General features: G+C 38.9%; 1 protein-coding gene across 1 annotated transcript; it reads right to left on the bottom strand.

Moving 5' to 3' along the window:
• Positions 1 to 602: 602 nt before the first annotated feature.
• LOC130931123 (solute carrier family 2, facilitated glucose transporter member 1) lies at positions 603 to 19,646 on the bottom strand. The gene is made up of 11 exons (XM_057859639.1): positions 19,508 to 19,646; positions 18,828 to 18,901; positions 18,539 to 18,637; positions 18,314 to 18,474; positions 15,163 to 15,403; positions 14,929 to 15,091; positions 14,558 to 14,742; positions 12,108 to 12,209; positions 11,931 to 12,032; positions 2,521 to 2,724; positions 603 to 2,443 (listed from the first exon to the last, which is right to left on the bottom strand). The coding sequence occupies exons 2-11, from the start codon at positions 18,840 to 18,842 to the stop codon at positions 2,264 to 2,266; spliced, it is 1,452 nt and encodes a 483-aa protein (XP_057715622.1). The 5' UTR covers positions 18,843 to 18,901; positions 19,508 to 19,646; the 3' UTR covers positions 603 to 2,263.
• Positions 19,647 to 19,904: the final 258 nt, after the last annotated feature.

A 19,904-nucleotide genomic window follows, 5' to 3' on the forward strand; every position in this document is an offset into this window, starting at 1 on the left:
AAGACGAGCGCCCTCTTGTGGCAAAAGAATCAATTTCTCCTGGGATGGCTGGCAGTTCATGATCATATTTCAGTGCCATGGACAACGATAGATGTCCCATCCATTTTGACTCGTGATGGCGTTTGGTTGCGACAAAAAGGTTGCAAAGAATGATCAACACTCATTGTTTGGATTAATCAAAGAATCGGATTTTAAGAATCCATTTCCAGCTGTTTATTCAAAAACAGGACATTGTTTCAAATTGACAGTGCAGAAAATTGGCATTAATGTCATTTGACTCTTTTCGGTTCCTCCTTTCAATGATTTAAAGCAGGGGTCCCCAAACTACGGCTCGCGGGCCGGATACAGCCTGCCTCCACATTTGGTCCGGCCCCCTGAACAAATTTTTTTTTTTCTTTTCCAATAGTGTTATTTATTTCCTGGCTTTTTTTCTGTGAAGAACCAAGAGGGGGCTATTTGGTTATTATCTATTTAAATAATAGTGTTATTATTAAAGATGTCCCGATCGATCGGGATGCCGATCGATCGGGTCCGATCACGTCATTTTCAAAGTATCGGAATCGGCAAAAAAATATCGGACATGCCTTTAAAAAAAATTTTTTTTTTTTTTTTTTATTAAATCGTTTTCTAATTGTATTTAATGTTACAGACAAAATGCCGTACACTCATCCAGAGTCTTTAGCTTTTGGCTTAAAGTAGGGCTATCAAATTTATCGCATTAACGGCGGTAATTAAATTTTTTTTAATTAATCACGGTTAACTATTTAACGCAATTAACGCATGCGCTGCACGACCCACTCACACATTGTCGCGTTCAATATATAATGGCGCCGTTTTACCTACATATAGAGCTAAAACGCAGCGTAAAATGAGTAGAGTGAATTTTGGCAGCCTTTAGAGACTTTTTTAAATTAGCTAAAGCCTTACAATCCCTCTCTCAATTATTAGAAATATCGTGGGAAGCAATGTGGGGAAGAAAGGTGGTAGTTGATCTTTTTCTCAATACCGTATGTTATTTCCCAACGCAGAGAAGATATATCAATTGGTGCCACTACGCATAGTCATGGTTGCACTTCCCATCATGCATTTGGGCAGAACAGTTAAATGGCTACAGTATCATTTACTGAAAGCTCAACAAATACACTAGATAGCAATATTTAGTCACAATATACAAAGTCACATTTATCCTTTAAGAATTACAAGTCTTTATCGGTGGATCCCTCTCACAGAAAGAATGTTAATAATGTAAATGCCATCTTGAGGATTTATTGTCATAATAAACAAATACAGTACTTATGTACTGTATGTTGAATGTATATATTCGTCCGAGTTTTATTCATTTTTTTCTTAATGCATTGCCAAAATGTATATGATCGGGAAAAATTATCGGGAATGATTGGAATTGAATCGGGAGCAAAAAAAAAAAAAGCAATCCGGAATCGGGAAATATCGGAATCGGCAGATACTCAAACTAAAACGATCGGGATCGGATCGGGAGTAAAAAAAACATGATCGGAACAACCCTAGTTATTATTATATTATATTATATTATATTATATGCTTTTGTTCCGTGAAGAATCCAGAAAGGGTTATTTGATTGTGGCTTTCTGAAAAACAATAAATTTTTACATTTCGGCACTCCTGCAATCGTCACACTTTTTCTGTTACAAACTGACCCGGCCCCTCATCAGAGAAGGGAAAAGTTATGTGGCCCTCACAGGAAAAAGTTTGGGGACCCCTGATTTACAGAGTGGGTACCACCTTTAAATTATTGGCTGCCTATATCTATCCCTGTCAAAGGTGGCTGCTTTTGAGGTAAAGTTCCTTATTTTAATTTAGTAGTATAGTATTCTGTCTTCCTTTTAATCCTACTTAGAAAAACATGTCACTACTATGTCAATTTGTATTTAAATATTTCAAAGATAACATTAATTACTTCTGTAATCAAGTCATTTCAGATTTACAGTACTCTGTGATACTCCTTTTTTTTTTTATATACATTTCTCTATTGTACCCTAACTAATTAATGTTGAGTGCATGACTGCTCCAAAGAGTTTGACAAACTACCATCCTCTTGGTGACAGTGTCCGTGCTATTGAGATAAAGGGGACTGTTCCATTTAACAATTTTGGGAGTCTTTAATAAGTTCTTAAGAGCACCTCTTGGCTTTTTGTAAGTCCAGAAGGATGATTGGCAAAAACAGTTGGGGTTCACCCATGGTGAGCCGCCAACCTTTGTAATTATATCGAGACCAAAGTTCCATTTAGGAGAAGGTGTTGAAACCATTCTTATTATGCAACGGGAGGTTTTCCGCCCCCCGGAACTCCTCAGCGATCTCGTCAAATGTGCGACCTTTGGTTTCAGGAACTCGAAACCAGGTAAAGGCAAAGCCTATCAGAGCCATGACCATGAAGAGCAGGTAAGAGTATCCGCCGATGACTTTCTGCATGCAGGAAACAAGATTCTAAAATCGGCAAGAGAAAAAAATATACCCCAGTGAGATACGGGGTTGACACTTACCAGTAAGGGAGGAAAGATTAGCGCTAGAAGAAACTTCCCTCCCCAGTTGAGCATGCTGGCGAAGGCCATGGCGATGGACCTGCAGGGCTGGTCAAAAAGCTCGCCCGCGATGAACCAAGAGATGGGGCCAGGCCCAACCTCGTATGCTGAAATCAGGCAGAATACCAGCAGGACCTGCAGGCTCCCCAGCTCAGGAACCAGGTGCTGCATACAAAACACATCTTCATAATTAAACCTTGGATTTGTGAAACCCTAACCTTTTTAAAAAAAAATTGGAGCCCAACAGAGGGAGGTCTCAAGTTCTCGCTGGCTTTATTCTTCATCTTCTTGGTGAGGAGACAAACTAAATTTCCTACTTGTCCATTATTTGTGGACGTATTAGAATTTAATTTGGTAGGTATATTCTAGGGATGTATACGCATTAAGCGTGTAACGGTACATGTATTTGTATTGAACCGTTTCGGTACGTGGTGCTCGGTTCGGAACGGAGGCGTACCGAACGAGTTTGTAATGTAACGTAATGTAAGCCTTACTTTTCGAGGCTGTGAGTCGATCGGGTTACAGTTTCTTTGTGTAGATTATATTTACTCCGTCTTCTCTACTATAATGAGGACCAACACGGTAGGACAGTATAACCCAGAAACGGCAACGGCGCGACAATGTGGCCGCCACGAGAACGCAGTGCAACGCGGGTGTTAAAGTCAATCAGCCAATTCACACCAGTCGCAGTGCGGCCGCATGTTAGACGCGTCCCAGAAGCGGCTCAACATGACACACGCGAAAAGAACGGCAGAGTTTATTATTTGACGCGAGACGCGACCCTCCTGCGTCAATACTACTACCGGTAGCTAGGATCGGGCAGACCGGAAGTCACTTGTGTAAAAATACGGTGGATCCAGTCGATTTTCAAACTACTGTAATATGCAAGCGTAACCCACTTTTTGAGTCCATCAGATCGCTTGAGTGGTAGAACAGGGCACAGTTGACTTGTCTTTGTTGATTTACTGCTGTCTTCTCTGCTATAATAATAACCAACACGGCCCCGTGTTCAATACAAAACCCTCCTACCACAACAAAACAAGTAGGAACTAATATTCACATAGTACAGAGGTCACAGAACCGCGGACCTCGGTCCGGTTCCGGACCCCCAAGCCGTCTGGACCGGATTTCAAGCTGTCCGGACTAATACACGTTGCAACAACAAAAATCATTTTTTTCTTCGGGTTTGCAGAGCGGAGGTGGGCAACAAACAAAAACCTTGGCGGTGACGCGGGTGAGCCAGCCAATGGGAGTGAACCTTTGAAAGTTATTTTTAGAACAGCATGTCTCACACTCGCTTTCCAGACTCCACGGAGTGACAGCCAAAAATTGAGCCAAATGAAGTTGGCGAAAAGGTACGGCAAATGGCGTGCTCAAAACTACGCAAGATTGATGCAGAAAACACAGTGTTTAAGGAAGAGTAAACCAACACATTTTTGTTAATTTTACCTGACGACAGCACAAGACCACTATGCCTTATCTGTTCAGAGACGGTGTTCTGCCAAAATTTGCTACATCGGCGAAACGTCTACATTAGTCAAATTTGACACCCAAAGTACTACCGTGCGTCCTAAACTTGTTTTGTTTGGATGCATACAGGCAGAACGTACTAAAAAATGCCTTTAAAAAATACTTAAATGCATTTATACCAAATAAGGACGGTTTAAATACGCTACGTGACTAATGTGGTCAACTGCTTCACAGCTAACACAAAAAAACACAGTGGTTAAAAGTATGAGAGAGTAATACATGCAAAAAGTATTTTTGAGGCAATGAAAAGATTCTAAAAAACTAAATAAAAACAAAAATAGTGAGTACTCGCCGCTTCTAACTGATGTGCGCATGCGTGCGGATGCTTGCGCAAGCGCGCTGAGCGTTGTGTAGGCATTTCGCAGCGTAGTAAAGAATGGCCGAACAACGGAAGCGCTTGTAAAAAGCAGCCATTTGAAAAGGCACTATGAAACGAAGCACGCAGCTTTTTCGCAAAGTTTCCCTATGAACTCTGCCATCCGTTCTCAAAAAAATAGCGGAATTAAGGGCTCAATATGATCGCTTTATTATTTATTACTAATTAATTATTATTAAATATTATTCATTACTTACTATAAATTTATTTTTTTATATTTTATTTACATTTTTGAATGCTGTAATTATCAGCATGGCCACGTAAAGATACGTTTGTATTTTTTGGAAAAAAAGAAGCATTGAAAATTAGAGATGTCCCGATCGGTGATCGATCGGGTCCGATCACGTCATTTTCAAAGTATCGGAATCGGCAAAAAAATATCGGCCATGCCTTTTTTAAATTTTTTTTTTTTTTTTTTAATTAAATCGTTTTCTAATTGTATTTAACGTTAACAGACATAATATGTTGCACTCATCCAGAGTCTTTAGTTTAGGCTTAAGGTAGGGTTCTCAAATTTATCCCAATAACGGCGGTAAAAAGTTTTTTTTAAATGTATCACGTTAAAAAATTTAACGCAATTAATGCATGCGTTGCACGACCCAGTCACGCATTGTCGCACTCAATCTGTAATGTCGCCATTTTACCTATATAGAGAGATAAAAGGCAGCATAAAATAAGTAGAGTGAATTTTGGCAGCCTTTGGAGGCTTATTTTAATAGGCTAAAGCCTAACAATCCCTCTTCCAACGATTAGAAATACCTTGGGAAGCAATGTGGGGAAGCACGGATTTGATTTGCAAGCATTTGATCATTTTCTTAACACCTTAATTTATTTCCCAACGCAGAGTAGATATATCAATTGCTAGCGCAACGCACAGTCTTGGTTCCACTTCCCATCATGGTTCCACTTCCCATCATGCATTGGGGCATGGCTGCAGTATCATTTACTGAAAGCTCAACAAATACACTAGATGGCAATATTTAGTCACAATATACAAAGTCACAAGTCTTTCTATCCGTGGATCCCTCTCACAGAAAGAATTGTAATAATGTAAATGCCATCTTGAGGATTTATTGTCATAATAAACAGATACAGTACTTATGTACTGTATGTTGAATGTATATATTCGTCCGAGTTTTATTCATTTTTTTCTTAATGCATTTCCAAAATGTATATGAGCGGGAAAATTTATCGTGAATGATTGGAATTGAATCGGGAGCAAAAAAAAAGCAATCGGATCGGGAAATATCGGGATCGGCAGATACTCAAACTAAAATGATCGGAATCGGCTCGGAAGCAAAAAAACATGATCGGAACAACTCTATTAAAAATATTTCCGGACCCGAGATTGTTGTAATTTTTTAATTTCGGACCCAGAGGAGTTTTAATTCATGACCCCTGACGTAGAAACTAAAGTTATACAACGTAAAATATACAATATAAATGAATACTACATCACATTTGTAAAATATAAACACATGATAAAATAAATACAGTAATAGCCCATTTAAATAAAATAAATTGAAATGAGCCAAAACACCTGTAATTAAATAATAAGAATAATACATAGACCTTGCTTACACAATTTATTAATTTCTGTTTGGCGCTTTAACTTGAGAAAATCCACCAGTAAAGCTTTTGAAAACCGTTCATAAGAAGAAGAAAAAATGATTCATTAGGCATTTCATTTGTAAAATACATGTTAAAATCTTTGTCATTGGGATTGCTTTTCTCCTTAGCACAGGACTTCTTTTTTGTCCTTTCTTTTAGAAAGAAAGCTGACCAATACGCGGCGTCTGAAAGGCAAACTGTGGTTGGATTATCTTTAAATACCTGCTACTATTTGAGCAGAATTCTAGTTTTGTATAGGCTAATATTCCTATTGTTGAAAGCACAAAGGTGTGTAATAAACAACTAGCACATTTATATTTTGCATTTTGTTTTCTTACTGTACCGAAAATGAACCGAACCGTGACCTCATAACCGAGGTACGTACCGAACCAAGATTTTTGTGTACTGTTACGCCACTAATATGCATACATTACCTGGGTCTTTTTTTTTTTCCCCCCCCTCTGGTCTGATTAATTAGGTTAATTTGCAGACATAAAATTGCTACTTGAATTTGAAATTTGGTTGGTATATTCAAGTGAAATATATGCATTTATCCTTGGTTGGAAAGCAAACCTGCACCCACTAGGCCCTTTCTGGAATCGGTTTGACACCTGTGCCGTAGGGGGATGTTGATGTTAAGTTGGCTTTCACTGTGATAAACTCAAACACAGGCTGCGTTCTAACGCCGGATTTAAGTGTCTCGAGTGATTTGGTCGAGGATTCAAGGTAATTGTTATATTTTTCGCACCATGCATGCACTTTGAAACGTTGTGAATACAATGAAATGAATGGGAAAAAAGTAGCCTAACTTTAACTTGAAATATTTACGTAAAATAATGATAACTGCCCGTTTTTTGCTTTTAACCAAGAGTCTAGAGGGTTTTACGTTCCTATCTATAGAAATTCCGTGATTTAAGCATTTATTTTCAAGAATTTTCAACTTAAAAAGCTCTTTGTTCCGTGACGGCCGCCATGTTGGATTACACAATACTGTAACTTTTGCTTGAAATATTTACGTAAAATAAACGATAACTGCCTGTTTTTTGCTTTTAAGTTAAGAATCTTGACTGTTTTACGTTCAGATCTGTAGGAATTCTGAGATTTAAGCATTTATTCACAAGAATTTTCAACTTAAAAAGCTCTTTGTTTCATGACGGCCGCCATTTTGGATTACACAATACTCGGCCGCCATGTTGGATTACACAATACTGTAACTTTTGCTTGAAATATTTACCTAAAATGAACGACAACTGCCTGTTTTTCTTTTTGCTTTTAACCAAGGATTTAGACCAGTGGTCCCCAACCTTTCTTGCACCACGGACCATTGTGATGTCTGCCTTTTTTTCACGGACTGAAAAAGTGTGGCAGAAAAACCCAGAAAGTACAAAATAATAGCACGGGGCTAAAAACGAATGTTTAGTGCTGGCCCAAGTCATATGCCATTATCGAGGATAAGTGCACATAGATATGAAAAATATAGAAGCTAGCTACAATTGATTTCTATGATGACATCCTGTACAGTTTTATTATTAAATCTATTGACTAATCCGAGCAAAATGACCGGAAGTACCCCATCCGCCATTGCTGAGGTGTACCACCCACAGCGCACAGCCAGCGGCAAACATTACTGTTTACGTTGACCAACGCTGGGCTGCAACTGAGGTGTGTAAACACCCCAGTAATGGGAATCAACACTAGAGGGCGACGTCCACAAATCTCTACTCAGACTAATCAATAGAATAGGCAGGCTGATTGGTGTGTCAAGAGACACAGGCCAGAATGCGGTTGTTAATGAATTACCGTATTGGCCTGAATATAAAACTGTGTTTTTGCATTGAAATAAGATTGAAAAAGAGGGGGTCATCTTACATTCGCTGTCTAGACGTTATACCCATTCACGACGCTAGATGGCGCCATATGTCATTGAAGTGATGTTCTGTCATGACAGATCTCAGCTACTCTGAAGTTTAACCAGTTTGCATTATTTTATTGCAATGTTTTTCTTTATTCAGATTTGTTTCAAGACTACAGTTACAGTTAGACTTCACTTTGATGGTTAATGCAGTTATTGCAATTTTGTTATTTTATCACAATAGATTGGTTTATTTTAGGGCTGTCAAAATTATCGCGTTAACGCGCGGTAATTAATTTTTTTAATTAATCACGTTAAAATATTTGACGCAATAAACGCACATGTCCCGCTCAGAAAGTATTCTGCCTTTTGGTAAGTTTTACAGCAAGGCTTTTTTTGCTGTCCAACAGCGAACTCTTGTGGTCGCTTTGCGACATGGTTTATTATTTTCTTGCCAGTTCATTATGGCTGCACGACGTCTCGGGCTGATAATGTTGTGCTTATATGATCCTTGGACAAGATTTGTCCGTAAGTTTGGTTGTTGTAAAGAATGTACATATTATGTTAGTAAGCGAAATGTTATATTTTTTGTATGAGACGCTTTTTGTTTATGTTTAGTGAACCTGTATAGCGTGCTAAGCTAACGTTGTTGCTAATGCAATGCTTGTGTACTTTTATTTTGTAGTTTTACGACGGTCTAAAGAGGACAATGGTTTGAGGCCATTTTATTAATAAATCAGATTAAAAAGAAAGAAGTGTAATTATTAAGGCGTCGTTCACTAGCTGTCTAGCTTTGGAAAAAGTAGATGCTTCGGAGTGAGGACAGCATAGACAGATTTAAATGACAGTAGAGTGAAATGCCTACTACAGTCCTTATGTACCGTATGTTGAATGTATATATCCATCTTGTGTTTTATCTTTCCATTCCAACAATTTATTTTACAGAATATATATATAATTTACAGAAAAATATGGCATATTTTATAGATGGTTTGAATTGCGATTAATTGCGATTAATTATGATTAATTAATTTTTAAGCTGTAATTAACTCGATTAAAAATTTTAATCGTTTGACAGCCCTAGTTTATTTACATTTCAAAAACCAGAAGCCATTCATTTAAGAATGTGATTGCACTTTAGTTTGCATATTTAAATGTTCAGATATTAAGATTTGAATGAGGCAAAATAACATGCTTTTTCTCTCAAATATATTGTTATAATCATTTGTTTCGGATGTTCTGTAATTATTTTCTGTACAAAAATTAATTTGATGTTCAAAAAGTCTTTTTTCAAACTTGAGTCCTGAAGAAGAGGGGGTCGTCTTATAATCAGGGCCGTCTTATATTCGGGCCAATACGGTATTTATTATTTCTGTGTGGCCCGGTAGCATATGAGCCACGGACCAGTACCCCCAGCCTGGTGGTTGGGGACCACTGATCTAAACTGTTTTACGTTCATATCTTTAGAAATTTTGTGAGTTAAGCATTTATTTATAAGAATTTTCAACCGAATAAGCTTTTTGTTTTGTGACGGCCGCCATGTTTGATATTGTATCTCTAGACAATAGCGGAATTCAACCTAAATAAGCTGTGATTTTATATAGAAAAATGCAAATTTTGCTTTTGTTGAGTAATATCAAGGCGATTCTGCATGCTTTCTTCAAATATCACGTTTCTGATGTTAAAACTGAGTGATTTATTAGCTGTTGAAAACTTGCACTAAATTAAAAAAAATAATAAACTTGGGCATAAAAAATAATAAACTTGGGCATAAACTTATATGATATGTTAACTATTGATCCTGAAGATATAGGTGATTATCTCTACATTTGGTGATTTGTTTACATCTAGCGTAAAATTTGAGAATTTTATGGCCATTTTAAGTTTTATTATCCTTGTATAGAAAAATAATTCATTTGGATTATATTAGGGAACGACTTTGAATTTCTTGAAGTTGCTGCTCTGAGGGCTCATATATGCCTAAGGGAGGTGCCTGTTTTGGTTTTAGGTCACTAGCAGCTTTGGTTTTGAAAATATTAGAATTTTAAATTTTTGAAAATAGGCCCCCTACGGATCGTCCCCGAGCCCCGTGTCCCGTCGACTGATAGTGAAGTCTATGACCAAGGTATATTTTTCTGCTATTAAGTAATATAACACGAAATAGTAATTATGTAATTGAATTGTCTATTAATTGCAAAAACAATCAGTATTGAGTGGATACAAGTTAAATAATATAATACATATAGAAGTACACCCTGGTTATGGCATCAATAACACTTTTTATTTTTAAAGTATTTTATCATCTCATCATCTGCCATTGACAACGATAGACGTCCAATTAATTTAAACTTGGAGGAATGGCTGAATGTTCATCTTTCTGTGACACTGACAGTGGTAGAAGTCCAATTTATTTCGAATGGGAGGAATGACCAGTGTTGGGCACGTTACTTTAAAAAAGTAATTAGTCATAGTTACTCAGTACTTCTTCCAAAAAGTAACTGAGTTAGTAACTGAATTACTCTATAGTAAAAGTAACTAGTTACCAGGGAAAGTAACTTTTTCCGTTACTTTAAAAAGAAGTTGTGGTACGTCAAAGAATTTGAAATTTTCTGAGTAGTATTGGAGGAAGTTTGATAGAGAAGAACAGACAGGTAGTTGTGTTATAGAACCTTGAAATATTTATTGCACCTCACCAGCAACAGATTTATCCTACACTTGAAGTGCAACAAAAATAAACAGATTTGAATTGCTTACCACAGATGTCGACAAAAGCTTTGCCCCAGGACTTAAATTACACTTTACATGCACGTTCTTTCCTTTAATTTCGACCAACTTCAAATAGTGTTTATATGTCCACCTCGTAAAGGACAAATTTTCTTCTGAATGCTCTGCCATCATATCCCTCTGCATCTGTTTTGCGTGTGTGTGTTTGCCCCAGGCGCTGTTCCGGTTTGTTTGTAAAAAACACCGGCTCTGAAGTACGTGTGCTATTAGGCTCGAGTGTTTACGTCACAGAATGGGGGATCACGTGAGATTTGACAACAACGCAGCCATATTGGAAGCAGATCTGGCTCGCGGGACATTAAACTTTAACTTGCCTGTTCGATAAAGAGACAAACTCGTTACTAAGGCGAAGAACAGATATGTGATCAAACTTAAGGATCTGAACAATGTTGACCCTTATGAGCAAGCTGAAGACAAATGGAGTAAAGATGTCAACGGGCTTCCACAAGTACGCAAAATGGACATTCTGCTGTATTTACTGTTTGGTGTATGTTACTAAACTCATCAGCGATTCCGAAATTAAGAATCGCTACAAAGCTACGAACAGTTTTGCTGCGGATGGGTGTAGGACCTGCACATTATGACCGTATCAAACGGCAACTCCATCGTTCTTGCAAAGGTAGGTTATGTGTGTTTACTATTTTCATTGCCATGAACCTGAACGCACTCCAAGTCTTGGATGACAAATAAACAGAGCAGAGTAGACTCGCTACGGCTGGTAGTTTCTTCAATTTATTCAAAGTAAGTAACGCACCGCTATTGACCGTCAGTAACGGTAACGGCGTTGTAACGGCGAAAAAAATAATTAGTTAGATTACCCAGTTACTGACAGCTAGTGAGTTAAATGAGTGCCCTTTAAAGGGGTAACTTACAATCGACTTAAAGAAATAAACAAAACAATGCAAATTGGTAGGCAAAAGAACTACTGTATATTGTTCAGAGTGTAGACTAGAGTAGATTTTTTTTAAGTGGGACTTGAACGACAGAATGAGAAATTTTGGGGGGAAAAATACTGACTGCTTTGACTGCCTTATGTTCTTTGGGCGGTAATGTATTGTATTGACTTTCCTTCATAGTTGACTTCATGTATGCCGTTGAGAGAAATGAAGGCAGACCGCATCATTGTGAAACCGCAGGCCTAGTGTTTCACCGTCCAAAAAGAACACTTTCTTTCACCCTCGTGAGATATTTAATATTTGAACAAAGAGTGAAGCTCACCACCACAGAATCTACAATGGTCATCAGGAGGTTGCACAGAGCAATGAAGATGAACCCGATCAAGAGAAGTCGCCTCCTTCCGGCTCTTTCCATAAGAAAGAACTAATGATGGAAAAAGAATGATGTTTTAAAGTGACTGTTTCAGTCGACAGTGAAAATCAGACAATGTGGACTCACTGCCACCAATGTGAAGATCATGTTGACAGCTCCTACTCCCAAAGTCAGGTACTTGGCCTCGTCGAATTTAGCCTGGAACATTCTGGTGGAATAATTGACGATCTGCAAGAAAGAAACAGGCTTAGTCTTCCAAATTAAATTTACACTGGAAAAAAAATACGTCAAATGCACAAAAAAATGATATAATGCTCCTGTAACTAAATTTTACGGCAGATTATTTTTTAACTGAAAATCATGGTAGGAAAAAAAGTGTAACTTTGTAACTTTTTTTTTTACACCGTGATCTGTGTGAATGTGTAATTGGTCTTGATCATCCTGGTCTTGCCACTTTTCTATTTTCTCCCCCTTTGTAACCGGGATTAAAACCCGCACCATCATCTGGGCAGTCGAGCATGCTGACTACCTAATGAAGACCAGTTGGAGAAAGTGCTGTGCGTTTAGAAGGAAATTTAGGAAAACCTTACTCCCTGAGAATTTAAAAGAGCGTACCGGTTGATGCGCTAGAATGGACAGTTGGCTCAGCTGTCAGCACATTCAACTGCCACAGTGACAACATGGATTCAAATCCTGGTTGGAGAGAGGGAGAAAAGGTGGGCAGTGATGTCAACAGCAAATCGTGGGGAATGTAGAATTCCGATAGTCGGTGACGTTTTGTGAAGTATAAAGTTCTTCTTTAGCATAGGCGGAGTTTGACTTTTGGGCCGGGGGGGCACAACATGTTGATGACCCCAAAATGCAGTGTCAGCAATAAAATTAACTTACAATAATATTTATAAAAATAAGTTGAAAATGAGTGTTTTTTGTTTCCCATCATTCTTGAGGGGAATTCTAAATCAGACTGCTTAGGACAGCTATCCTCGCCAAGATCGTGATCCATTGAATATGGTACGCCCGCCGGTGTCGTGCCAATGTTGTAACCCCAGTCAAAAAGTGTATCCCCTGGGCAGAGCCGTATGGAGGTAGATTTGTGTCTTCATTATTCGATCCAAAAAATGTGTTTGAATGCAAAAATAAATTTGAAACTCAAAAAACTACATTTGAAAGCTATTTTTCTTTGATTTTTTTTGGGATTGAAGTCTTTTTTTTTTTTTTTTTTTGGATTGAAGTAATGTTGTTTTGCATTTGGGCCACATTTTGGCTAGGACATTTGTGTCTTTGTATTCAATCAAAAAATAAGTTGCTTCAAACAAAAAACATATCTTTCCAAATGAAAAATCAATAACAAAAAAAAAAGAAACATTTCAATTGTAGAAAAAAAAGGTTTTGAATGCGAAAAAATATTTGAGACTCAATATTTGCATTTGGACACTTAATTTTTAATTTTAAAAGTTTGATTTTAACAATCCCTCTTGTGTTTGGGCCATATTATGGGGTAGGACATTTGTGTTTTAAATACGGCTGTCAAAATTATCGTGTTAACGGGCGGTAATTATTTTTTAAAATTAATCACGTTAAAATATTTGGCGCAATTAACGCACATGCCCCGTTCAAACATTAAAATGACAGCAGTGTCATTGCCACTTGTTACTTGAGTTTTTTGTCTTCCTCTGCTGGCGCTTTGGTGCGACTGATTTTATGGGTTTAAGCACCATGAGAATTGTGTAATTATTGACATCAACAATGGCAAGCAACTAGTTTATTTTTTTGATTGAAAATTTTACAAATTTTATTAAAACGAAAACATTAAGAGGGGTTTTAATATAAAATATCTATAATTTGTACTCACATTTATCTTTTAAGAACTACAAGTCTTTCTATCCATGGATCGCTTTAACAGAATGTTAATAATGTTAATGCCATTTTGTTGATTTATTGTTATTAAAAACAAATACAGTACTTATGTACAGTATGTTGAATGTATATATCCGTCTTGTGTCTTATCTTTCCATTCCAACAATAATTTACAGAAAAATATGGCATATTTTATAGATGGTTTGAATTGCGATTAATCACGATTAATTAATTTTTAAGCTGTGATTAACTCGATTAAAATTTTTAATCATTTGACAGCCCTAGTTTTAAATGATTCCATCCCCGAAAAAGTTGCTTTAAAAAAAAAAAAAAAAAAAAATTCAAACAAAGAAAAAAAATCATTTGAAAAATAAAATTGTCCTCCCCTAATACTTTGTTTTTGCAAATGATATGCAAAGCAAATGACCGTCTAAAGTGATAGTCACATAATCTGTTTGAAAAATAATTTTGACCCATTATAAAAGAGAGGGTCCTGGCCCCCCCCTTAAACTCCGCCTATGTTCTTTAGGCTTCACTTCTAAAAGATGATCGGCAATGTGAAAAAAAAAAACATACACATTTGCGGCTTTTTGTGTTACGTTTCAGTCACTAAGCCAGTCCAGTGTCTCTTTCCATCAATGATTGATATGAGCTTACAGCTACTCGTTTTCAAACAATTGGTATTTAGGTGAAGTCTCATGTCTGATGTCAGCTGTTACCGCGTTGAATCCCGAAAGCTGGCTTCCCAGGTTGATGCAGAGGACGATAATGATGGGCTGCCTGTAGCTTCGCTTACTGAAAAACTGGAAGATACCAACGGACAACTTTGTGTGAGCAGCCTCGCCTTTCATCTCCTCCAGCTCGACCAGTACCCTCTCCGGACTCCCTCTCAGTCGCAGTAGGGCTACGGGACAGTCACATTGCAATTACATAGGAGCGGGAGAAGGTTGCATGTCAGGGTTGGGGTCAGTCGGGGTTAGAGTTGGGGCTTCAATTGGGGTTTCAAACAAGGGTTTGGGTTTGAAGTAAGGTTTGAAGCAAAGGTTAGGGTTTCAGTCTAGGTTAGGGTTTCAAGTCAGGGTTGTCCCACCAGCGTCTGCTTTGTTCTCTTGCCCCTTGTTGATGAGCAGATATCGAGGGCTCTCTGGGCAGAAAGGCAAGATGAGGTACTGCGCCAGCGCCGGGATGAGAGACAGGGACAACATCACGGACCAAAGTTTCTCCGTGCCCAACATGGTCTCCAGTCCGGACACCTGTAACGAGCCCCGTAAAGCTTCTGGCCCACAAGCTAGCATCTCCGGCGGCGGTACGTTCTCATCTTTACCATCCCAAGCAAGATTCCCGAGGCGAAGGCCACCTGATTGAGAGTGGCGAAGGCGCCCCTCAGTAAGGTGGGCGACACCTCTTGAATGTAAAGCGGATTTAGGCTCATAACCAGACCGCAGAAGAGACCGAACAGCAGCCTGCCCAGGATCAGAGCCTCAAACGCCTCAATGGTTTTGGACGCCACCATCAGGCCCGCCCCCAACACCGACAAGCAGTTGACGATCAGTATGGAGTTACGCCTAAAGGGGGTAGGAGCAGGAGTCAACATAGGTAGTAGCCCTTCTCGTGCACATCAGAGACATAATGGTGGAGCTGGCTTTTGTTTGTGATCCCTCAGTCCAGGCTTTTCATTAATGTCACAGGTTCTACCCGGAAGATATCCCCAAAAATCACTAGAATTTTTGGTTTTTACACCAGTGTAAAATCTGAACAGTTGTACGCTGTAGACCTGTCTTTGATCAAGACCACATTTTGAAGGTTTTGGTCTCAGTCTTCATCTTGACTTGGTCTCATTTATTTGTTGTTTCATGTTAGTCCTGATCTATACCATTCTACGCAAATTTTTACATCAGAGATCCAATAAATGATATTTATTCACTTATGACTTTAAAGTAGGGCTGTCAAAATTATCACGTTAACGGGCGGTAATTAATTTTTTAAATTAATCACGTTAAAATATTTGACGCAATTAACACACTTGCCCCGCTCAGACAGATTTAAATAACAGTAAGTGAAATGCCCACGTTAATTGTGTTTTATGGAGTTTTGCCGCCCTCTGCTGGCGCTTGGGTGCGACTGATTTTATAGGCTTCAGCACCCATGAGCATCGTGTAAGTAATTATTGACATCAACAATGGCGGGCTATTAGTTTATTTTTTGATTGAAATTTTTACAAATTTTATTAAAACGAAAACATTGAGGGGTTTTAATATAAAATTTCAATAACTTGAACTGACATTTATCTTTTAAGAACTACAAGTCTTGCCATGGATCACTTTAACAGAATGTTAATAATGTTAATGCCATCTTGTTGATTTATTGTTATAATAAACAAATATAGTCCCTATGTAACGTATGTTGAATGTATATATCCATCTTGTGTCTTATCTTTCCATCCCAACAATAATTTACAGAAAAATATGGCATATTTTATAGATGGTTTGAATTGCGATTAATTACGATAAATTAATTATTAAGCTGTAATTAACTCGATTAAAAATTTTAATCGTTTGACAGCCCTACTTTAAAGTGCCTGTGACACGACATGGTATTTTATGCTCCTGAATGAAATGGACTGCTTGGATGTGTGTGGAAGCGATCGCTATGTTTATTTAGTTTTTTTAATCACGCGGCATGAAAATGAGTGACTTTCGGCAACAGTCTCAAGTTGAGAAAGAAGGCGCTGTGACGTGTACGAGGGAGAGGCGTGTGCGCCTCTTTGGGGTTTCAAAGGGCTCCCATTCACCGGTGGATATTGGCCAAAACAAGCCCTACTACTGTGGGACCATTGGACTAACCTGGAAGTGAGTATACATCGTGTTTTGTATTATGTCAAATACTAGGATCATTTTAATATGTAAGTGGCTTGCATTTTGTGGCTGACATGCTCCTTGCCCCCTCGGCCGACGACTGGCGGCTTGTCGCACATCCCCCCGCCGGGAGAACACTATACTGGGCTTTTTCCCCTCTTCATGTTCCCGGCGTTCTGTCAAATTTTCCGACTGATCAGAAACTGCAACTTTGAGTTAAAAATAGCCGCAAATACAGCGATTACAAAGTAAACACTACAAACTTTCTTCAAATAAAGGACTACCGGTACTTACATTTGATCATGGATGGGCACGTAAAAAGCTCTCCTCATACACATTAGCTGCACATGAAGCTGCACAACAACTTCAGCCGCTCGCCTATGACTCTCTCTGGCTGTTTACGACTTCGCCGTGTAGTAAAGCATTATTTTGCCATATTCGTGTTGACCATTTGGCAGTTACACGCTCCTCCGGTTTGTTCAGCGGTCATTGTCTAGCTGCTTCCCCAGCGAGCTCTCCTGTCAGTAGTAGCAGGGAAACGAGCTGAAAATTGCTCTCCGCCGGGCGGTTTGCCGATCGGAAAAGACAATCGATAACCCAGTCGTCATGTGAAATAATCCGGGCTAGTTATGTGTGATTTTCTGCTTCGAAGACTTTGAAACATAACTCGGTTCGGGTTAGCATGTCGGCTAGTTGTCACGCCTCTTGGTTTGTTTACATTCTCCAAAGCCGGGGAAGGGAAATGACGTAAGCCCGATTTAAGTGGCATAAAATGTCGTTCGGGAGGTGCGACAGTAAAGGTGAAGTCGACAGTTTTGACCATTATGGAGTAATTTTGCCATGTCGTCTTGAATAAATGTATTTTTATTATTTCATATTCCATTTAGCACAAGACTTATTTGTCATGACAATGCCATTTATTTAGCTATTGCGGGAAAATACTTGGATAAAAAAATAATATCCTGTAAAAATATTGGAGTAGAGAGACTGAAACAATGACATTTTGCGGCTCACTTCGTCACGTTTTCCTCTTTCTGAATAATTCCCCCTCAACGGGCTGCATACTAAATCAGATGAAATTGTGACTCCGCTGACGTCATCCACCTGTTGGGGACGCTAGAGCCCTATAATGGTAGGCGTAGCTAACCGGCAGATTAAAAGACTAATTTCTCGTCATCTGCGCTTCGCTAAATTGTTGTATATAGTCGAATCGTCTCAAAATATGATTCTAATTCTAATTATGTTCCATGCCTGAATGTGCGTCTTTAGTTGTATGGGGAACGGGAAACTGATAAGCATGTGCTTCATCCCGTCCGCCTTTGTCTTCTTCTTCGGTTCCTTCGGGCAAATCATATCACATTTTGTAATTGTCAATGATTGTCAATGATACCGATGATGATGACAATAAAATTCCATTCCATTCACATAATAATCCTATTTAAGACTTTTTTTCTCCTGTCGTATGCACTTTAAGGAGAAATGTATTAAACTCTTTGGAAACTCCAATCCCGGTTTTTTGCTCCTGCTATTACCCTGGGATATTCAGCACCCTTGCCCACGTTCTGCATTGTTAATTGTAACATCAGCCAAAGACACGCAACATTAATGTTTTTTCCTCACCGTCCAAAAGAGTCCGCCAGGTATTTGACACCCAGGCAGCCCAGTAGGGCTCCAAAGTCCTTGATGCTGACCGACACGGACCACAGCATGGTGAGGCTGTGTTCTGACATGGTTTCATTATGTCTTTCCTTCCAGGTCTGATTGAAGAACTCCTCAATGATCTGAAAGCATACTCTGCGTGAGTCCTCTGGAAAAGTGTTTCTCTACTGGATGGGTCGGGTTTACCTTAGCCGGGGAATTAACGTTCCCCGTGTGGTAGCCCACCTGCAGTGAGCCAAGAATGGCCGCCACCACCGAAGTCACCAGTAAGGCTGTCAGGTGGCACTGGAACAGACGGTAAAAGAATGATGGCCCCTTGTATGTGTTGGGTGCATTACAGTACAAGCATTCCGAGAGGTTAAAGGTGCAGTGAAGTATTTTCACACAGTGGTAACAAGTTCACTCGTATTTACACCATGCAAGTGTTAGTGGTCTGCTCTTCGCGTGTCTTGAGGGTAAAGAAGATAACACAAACCTCCTGTATGGCCATTTGTCAGTGTCAGATGAAGTTTGTCTTCCTCCAAATGCTCGCAATGCATTTAGTTACTGCTGAAGACAAACAAATACACAAGCTCACAATTGGCCTGCATATACAACTGGGTGAGTAAAACAAGCCTACTGTATCGGCTCATCCTAAACTTGGTTTGAAACACGAGTGGGAACTTTAACCGAAGCTGGCATCCCCAATTTCAATTTAACCCAGTCTTTAATTCGTAACTCGAAACACCAATCTTAACACAGGCCTGAAACGTTGACTAGAAACGTAAACTCTGGCTTTAAACACTCATTTGAAGCCCCAACTTGAAAAACATAATCCTAATGTTGAAAATTCCTAAACCACCCAGAAAGCGTCAAACCATTCTTAATTCATTTTCTTATCAATACCTTTAACTAATTCAACACAAACTATTTCAGCCTGAAAACATAATTTAAAAATAAGAGCAATATGTCATACCCCAAACTGAAAACCCAACGCAGTCTAAATATCCTAATTTGAAACCCTGACCAAAGGTTGTGACCCTAACCCAGAAATTGCTCTTATAACCCCGTCATAAAACCTAACTTGAAATCTTAATCCAGTCTTGTGACAATAAATGGAAACTTCAGATCTTACAATCTACTCAACCAATTCAAAGAAATCTCATGGATACTCACCAGTGCTGCTGGAATAAGCTTGTCAAAGGAAAGAAACCACAACAGAATAGAATATCTTAAATATTAGTATTGACTATCTACAACCAGATGCCATCCTCATCCTGTGCGATTTGAGGCGCAAATGTGTACTTGGTCGTTCTCTCCACGCCTGGAACCATGCACGCACACAAATATACAAAAACACACACCTGCCAGACCAGTTAGTCGACTGATGAAGTCGCACGCATCTGCTGAATTTGTGGAAGGACTGATAAAATAACAGCCGCGGGCCCCCTGGGAAGTTTCCCGTACAGCGTCTGAACCCACACATGCTTTAGGGGCTGACCCGGGATCAGTGTGCTCTTCCTGCTACCACTATAGCAACCTGTATCCAACTGATCCAAAGGCCATAAGAACT

Source organism: Corythoichthys intestinalis, chromosome 15 (genome assembly GCF_030265065.1).
Source record: "Corythoichthys intestinalis isolate RoL2023-P3 chromosome 15, ASM3026506v1, whole genome shotgun sequence".
In the NCBI taxonomy this organism is placed as follows: domain Eukaryota; kingdom Metazoa; phylum Chordata; class Actinopteri; order Syngnathiformes; family Syngnathidae; genus Corythoichthys; species Corythoichthys intestinalis.